We start from the raw sequence: 7,008 nt of genomic DNA, 5'->3' as shown, positions 1-7,008 counted from the left end.
AAAAAAAAAAAAAAAAAAAAAAAAAAAAAAAAAAAAAACATTTAAAAAAAAAAAGACGAGAGAAAAGAGAACGATCGCTCCTGCTACAAGATAAACACTGGGTCACATCGGAAAACATAACTTGGCTCACGTTTACAAGCAGAGCACACGGAGGCCCAGACCAGGCCTGGGGCAGGCGCTCTCCCACGGAGCACCTCCAAACCATGTTCGCTCGCCGCCCCTCGTCAAGTTCTCGGGCTGCAGACCGACTGTCTCTGGGTTCCTGACCCGCGCGCCCACTCGTGCCCTACATACAGTTAGTTGGTCCAAGGTTAAGAAAAACTCAAGTTTTTACGTTACAAGTTAGAGTAAAAACTGAAAAGCCATTGACACTTAACTCAGTATACATATTCGCTGAGCAACCTTTAACATAACTTATTTACTCGTGTCAAATTACGCATACTCCTTAGCAATTTATGTAAATGTAGTACCGATATACTCAAGAATTTAAAAATTCATTCAACTGTTACTTTTCCAGGAAAATTAAAACATCCAGAAAGTTTTTAGTGAACTTTTAACTTTCACGAGAGGGGCCGCAATGAGACAGCACCTGCGTCCTCTGCCGAGTCCATGGCAACGTGGCACCCAACAAAACCGTGGCATGACCTGCGGGCCATCAGCCATGCTGAGGCCTTCAGTTCCTTCTTCACCCTCTGGCGTCTGGCATCGGCTGTGAGGACGTGCTTGAGGCTCTGGACCCCCCACCACAGCCCAGAGAGGTGTCCCCACACAAATGCCTCCGTGGTGACTGGCTCATCACATGGGTCTTGTTCCACATCACTCATGACTGGAACTGTGGCTGAAGGGGACGGAAGAACGTGACCAGATGGCACATAACTGTAGGGGTGCCAAGGGCCTTGGCGGTGAAGTCAGGTGCTCATGGGACGAGGAGCCCCATCCCTCGGGATGGTGTCTGGCAAGCCAGGGGCCCCGGAGCCTCCCTGCCATCTCAGGACCTGTCCTGCAGGGCACACCTGCCACCAGATTCAGGGAGCTGCATGTCCAGCATGCCCTATGGTCTGGCCCAGGAAAAATGGACTGTCCCCCCAAGTGACTGCAGGGGGCGTGGCTCTGACCCCCAGCCTGGCTGCTGACCGAGTCCCCGCTGCACAGGGGCCGAGATGCTGGCCCCAGTGTCCCATGGGAGGGAGCCCAGGCAGCCAGGGAGCCGGGCGTGCCGTGTGTCTCAGCGAGCTCCTCTGCCTGGCACCCAACCGCAGGGCGTGACGGCAGGTGGGCCGGCTGGACAAGGGTGGTGGTGTGTGGTGGCACAGGGGCGGAGAAGTAGATTCTGTGTGCTCTGAAGACACAGTGGCAGGACTACCCAAGGGGACAGAGGGGAGGGGAGGTCATCCCAATGTTCCAGCCTTGAGTGCCGTGCAGGGCGGAGCCACTTCCAGATGGGATTGTAGGGAAGGGGTTGCAGGGGAGGGTGTGACGGAAGCAGAGGCTTCCTGGCACTGTCTGGAACATTCCAGAGAGAAGGCAAGGAACGCAGGACACACAGATCGGAGTTTAGGAAGGAGACCTAAGAGGAGACAGGGAGCCACTGTGGTGTTGGGGACCCAAAGCAAGGTCCCCAAGGGAGTGAGGACACACAGAAAAGAGGAGGAGGGGCGCCTGGGTGGCTCAGCCGGTTCAGCATCCGACTCTTGATTTTAGCTCAGGTCATGATCTCGTGGTTCAAGGTTCAAGCCTCACATCAGGCTCTGTGCTGACAGTGCGGAGCCAACTTGGAATTCTCTCTGTCCCTTCACTTTCCCCTCTCCCAAAATAAATAAATAAACCTTTAAAAACAATTTAAAAATAAGAAAAGAGGAGGTAGAAGGAAATTCCAGGCGGAGACAATGGCCTCTGCGCAGGGGGAGGCTGCTGTCACTGGCTCACAGGCGATGGCCGTTTCCGGAGGGCCTGAGAACCCACCCGGGGAGCCACTGCACGCCTGAGCCGCACTGCTGCTGCGCCCCTGCTCAGAGCACCCCGTGCCAGTCCCCCAAAGCTCGGGTGGCCTCCAGGGGCCTCCTGCCCTCAGCTCATGCAGCTGCCTTCCCGGGGTCCACAGTCCTGCACAAGCAGCGTGCCTGGCCCCCCGTGGTCCCGCGGCGTCAGGACAGAGCGGTGAGAGGCGTGGAGGACAGTAAACGGTGCACATGAAAGGGCACAGACGGCCGTGGGGAAAAGCTGGGTTCCTCAAGAAATGGAAACGAATTCACAGGAAGCCAGCAGCTCACACGTTCAGGAACTTCCACAGGCTGGGCCATGTTCAAGGCGCAGAGATGCCAGGCAACTGGCCGGCAATCAGAGAGCCGAGTGTCGCTCGGGGAAGGGACTGAGACCTCCAGGCCACAGCGCCGACCCAGGAAATGGCTGGGGGTGGGGCACGGGGCGATGCCAGGGGAAGGATGGTGCGTGCGGACTCGGGCGACAGTCAGGCCAGAGCCCTGCACAGGCAGGAGGAGGGGCGCTTCAGACAGTACCTGGGAGAGCCTGCCGCCGGAGGGAATCCTCAAAGACGGGCGGGATGGCAAAGCAAAGTGGCCCAAAGGTCTGAGGAACAGGAAGAGGAGGCAGCGGCAGCACATGTGACAGAACCGCACCCCAGGTGGGGAGATGCCCCTTGGGGCCACATCCTGATCAGGAGACAGGTGCATGTAACGACTGACCTCAGACCCGGGCAAGTCAGGGTTCTACGATAACCACAAAGGGAGTAAAAATACATGTCCTTCCAGGCCAAAAGAGAGGAAAAATTTTAATTTAAAAAACTGTATTTAACCAACCCAAAAGGAGAGAAAAAGAAACAAAACTGGACAGGCGTAAGTGCAAAGGAAAACATCTGAGAGAAACGTGTGCGTACAACTACGTGAAAGTATTTAATGTGTTCCTCTTAAAATACAAAGACACTCTTTAGATTTGACTCTCAAAACCTATTCACTGTTGATGATAAACCAATGTTGAGCATAAATGTGCAGGAAGATGTCAAGTCAAAAAATGAAAAGCAAAACCAAAATCCCGTAAGGCAAACACTCCCGCGCTAGCATCAGACCAAGTACGAAAGGCTCTGTGCAGCCAGGAAGGTCACCGCGCCCCAGCAAGATGTGATCTGCACCGACCCGGGGCCAGGGCAGCAGCCGCAGGACCCGGGCCAGCGGGGAGGGGCTGGCAGGGCGAGGTCGGTCCACCGGAGCAGGAGAGGGCAGGTCACAGCCGACGGCATGAGCGCGAGGCCCTCGAATGGCCATGGCACGCGCGGAGAGAAACACCGAGCAAAAGCCTAAAGAGAAAACCACTCTTCCCTGCGAATCCCAGAAGTTCCAGAGAAAGAATGGAGCCTTGTATTTACATATCCACATATTTTCACTTACGTGTAAGTGAGAATGTTCTTATTACGTTACCTTCCAGAAACAATCATTATCAGTAAGGCTGATGAGGACCTGGAGGGTGTCAGGTCACCGGCGCGTCACCCAGCAGACCCGCTTGGATCAGGAGGGAAAAGGCGCAATGAAGGGGAGGGCCGTGCGCTCGGCCCAAACCTGCTCACTGATCAGCCCCTCTAGAAGGACGACCAGGGGTCGTCCTCAGCCAGGGCCCCATCAGCCTGAACTCCGTGGGGTCCACCCACACATCCACGAGCGAGCCCAGAAAAGCTTATGCTGCCTGACTGAGCCTTGATCCCCATCCCCCCATCCCTGTCCCCATGAGCTGACGGCACCACTGAGTGAACCCCCCTGAGTTCTGACAAGGCAGGGGGCCCATCAGGGGCTTCTGAAAAGTCTGAAAAGTGAACTAGATGGAAACCCTGGACAGAAAACGGTCCTCGTTACAAGAATACTAGCATTGTTAACAGCGGGGCAAACAGCGCGGGTCAGGGGCATCGCTCAGCGGAGGCTCCAGGAAGAAACTAGCCTGGAGAGATGAACGCCAAAGACCCCTCTCAGCCCCGCAGAAGGGACAAGGCAGAGCAGGAGCCCCCCGCTGCAGCTAACCCTGCACTGTCCCGGCCCCGCCCCACCCCTCGGGCTTCCCTGAGCAAGGACACAGGAGCCCCACCCCCCAGGCAGACTCCCCAGGGACTTCAGGTTCTCGAGGACTCTGTGGGAGGCGGTGGTGGGACTTCAGCGTACACCCTGAGCATGTGGCCAGGCTCGGGCGCCCTGGAGCACCGGTGCGGTGTGCAGGGATGGCGCCCACTGGCACAGGGCTAACGCTCAGGACCCAGGCCCCCAGCACTGCCGAACGCCAGCTTCGCCACCACCAGCTGGGATGGCAGCTTCCTTCTGTTCATGGCCCAGCACCTGCGCGTTCCTCCACAGACCCGGCACCCACAGGGAGTGGGGCTCGATCAGGTCAGCGCCCCCCAGCCACAGGAGGAGGACCCCCAGACTCTTAACAACTGCGCGCGGCCCTTGCAAGCAGGGCCAGGTGCCAGGCACACCAGCTGTGCACAGAGACTGGCACTGTAGCAACCGGAGGAAACTCGAGCACCAGACCCCTCTGCTGCCCACAGGACTTTTGTCTGGAAGAGCACCTTGGCGGTGCTGCTGCCCTCACTGGCGCAGACGCCCACCCTCTCTCCCTCCAGGCCTGCCTGCTTTCCAGCCCCAGGCCCTCGGGTGTCAGGGCAGGTGGCAGCTCCCACAAGAACCCTACCCAACTCGGCCCCAGCTGGGACAGACCCACAGCCCTGAGCGCGTGGCTCGTCTGAGCGCCTATGATCCTGTGCCGGAACAGCCGGATGGTGGGACACCTGGCCTTCGCTGCACCATGCTGCCCCAAACATCGTGAGCAATGTCACCGCTGGGTGTGTCACTGGCACTCAGGCCCCAGCCCCTGATGACGCCCCCCCAGCAGCTCTGGCCCAGACCTGATGTTACTGCTCGTGGACGAGCTACGTGCAGCACCCATACGCGGATGTAGGCCACACAAGTGTCACACGTGCCAGGAAATAGCATACACACGGAAAGTGAGAGCAGGAGCCCTGGGAGGGCAGAGACCCCACACGTGTGAGCGCTGACGCTCCTACTCGCTCACTGCGGGGCGTACGGGGCTTCTGCTGCGCGCCGTCACAGAGCTGAGGGCTCCCTCGGCACCAGGATGAGCTCACCTTCCCGGAGTGCTCCCTCGGCACCAGACACCGAGCCCAGCTCCGCATGTGTTTACTGAGCCTCACGCCACCACCAAAGTTCCGCACAAGTCGCCAGGAGGCAACGGAGCCCCCAGGAGGCTGAGCACACACGACAGGCCACAACAGGGCTCTCCGGCAGGACCGTTCAGCCCACTGCTCCTGGGCGGGGGCGGGGGAAGACAGAGAGGAGCCGCTGATCCGGTTCCCTTGCTTCTCTGATCAGCCAGTTGCATAAAATGGGACACTGCTGGCCGTGAGCCCGCTGTAAGCCACTGTGAGGCCGGAGACATGGACACACGGCAAGGAGGAGTCCAGAACCCCCCACTGACTCAGGACGCTGGGGTCTGATAACAAGAGGGCGTCAGCTCCAAGTCGAAGCTCTCAGAAGGGGCATCTGGACTTCAAGCCGGCTTCTAACAAAACATGGTTTTCCTTTCAAACTGGGGAACATCGTTCTGAAAAGATCCTCCCCTCATCTGCACAAACGGGATCCATCCACGTCCTGCCTTAATCATGAGAAGCCTGCTGAGTGGGCGCCTGCACGCAGGAGCGGACTTCGAGTGGAAGTACGTGCAGGTATCACGCCAGAGGAACCTTCTTCCTACTCAAAAGGGCCAGCACGGTCATCTGCTGTCCATGTTGATAGAAACCTCCCGGTTTGTGACAACCCGCCCCAACGCGGTCTGAACGAGCAGCTGGGAGGCCACCTCCCCCTGGAGCCATCCAGAGCCAGTCTACACTTGCTCACCGGCAACAGCACAGCGAGCTTTGGGGACCAGACGGGAGCCCTCAGAAGGAGAACTGGGAAAGGCCCTCCCAGGTCCTCGGTCCCCAACCTCTCATTTGCAAAAGAAAAAACAGGGTTTGAAAAGTGGCCTCTGAGCCTGGAGGCAGCGGGGCCTGTGGACCTCACTCTGCCTGTGGGAAGCGCAGGAACTATCTGCGGTTCAGGAAGCCCCTCCACAGAGCCGGTCTGGGGGGGCTCCTCCACGTGACGACCATCCGAGGTGCGAGGGACCTCCTCCCCCCCGCGTGCGGGGTGGTACCCAGTGGGGGTGCGGGAGACCTTCTCCGTCAGGGGGACCCACTCAGGGTGCAAGCGGCCTCCCCCGTCCAAGGAACCCACTGAGGGTGCGAGGGGCCTCCTCCGCCCGGGGCGCGGGGCCTCTCCCGTCCCGGGCCGGCCCCGCCGCGCTGCCACCCCGCCCGGAGCCCGTCGTCGGGCCCTCCCGGAGCCTCCGGAGCCTGCCGCTCCCCGTCCCCCGCCCAGAGCCTCACCGGACCGCGCTGCGTGCTGACGGTGGTCGCCATGGTGCTACGCTGCCTCCGCCTCGCCCACCGGGAGCGGACGCGCCCGCAACCCTCGGCGCCGGAGCTTGCGACGCCGACTGCTGTCCCCGAGAGGCCGCCGCCGCCTCAGTCAGCTGACGGCCGGCCCCGCCCCCGCACCGCCTACTGCGCAGGCGCCGTGTCCGCCCCACCCCTTCCGGCGCCTCACGCACGCACGCACGCACGCACGCGCGCTCCCGGCGCGCGCCGGCGCAGTCAATCTCTCCCGGCCGCCGCCCCGCGAAACGGCTCCTGAGCTGGGCGAATGCTCCTGCCGCCAGCCGGCCGCGCCGGTCACGTGGCTGGCGGAGGCCTGGCAGGGAGCACGGTGCTGCGCCCGTGGAGCCGAGGGGCGGCCAGGGGCTGGGGCGGGTGGCCCCCGGCCTCTCCGCCTCCGAGCCTCCGAGCGGAGCGAAGGCAAAGCGACCGTGTAGCCGTGCAGTGGCCCCAAATCCTCGGGGCGGGGAAGCTCTTACACGCCGATGTGTGGGCGCGGGGAGGGGGCGGGCCGAGGGAGC

General features: G+C 60.5%; 1 protein-coding gene across 2 annotated transcripts in view; it reads right to left on the bottom strand.

Annotated features, from left to right (window-relative positions):
• LOC120225940 (toll interacting protein) overlaps positions 1–6,579 on the bottom strand; it is a 17,494-nt gene extending 10,915 nt beyond the window's left edge. For both annotated transcript variants that reach the window (XM_039224106.1, XM_039224107.1), the window contains exon 1: positions 6,440–6,579. In XM_039224106.1, coding sequence (XP_039080037.1) covers positions 6,440–6,472 — 33 coding nt within the window. In that variant the 5' untranslated portion in view covers positions 6,473–6,579. The remainder of the gene's footprint in view (positions 1–6,439) is intronic.
• Between the last annotated feature and the right edge of the window lie 429 nt (positions 6,580–7,008).

Source organism: Hyaena hyaena, unplaced genomic scaffold, assembly GCF_003009895.1.
Source record: "Hyaena hyaena isolate Hyena2069 unplaced genomic scaffold, ASM300989v1 scaffold_1528, whole genome shotgun sequence".
In the NCBI taxonomy this organism is placed as follows: domain Eukaryota; kingdom Metazoa; phylum Chordata; class Mammalia; order Carnivora; family Hyaenidae; genus Hyaena; species Hyaena hyaena.
Note: the sequence above shows the minus strand (reverse complement) of the source record. Positions and strands in the feature narration are given on the sequence as shown.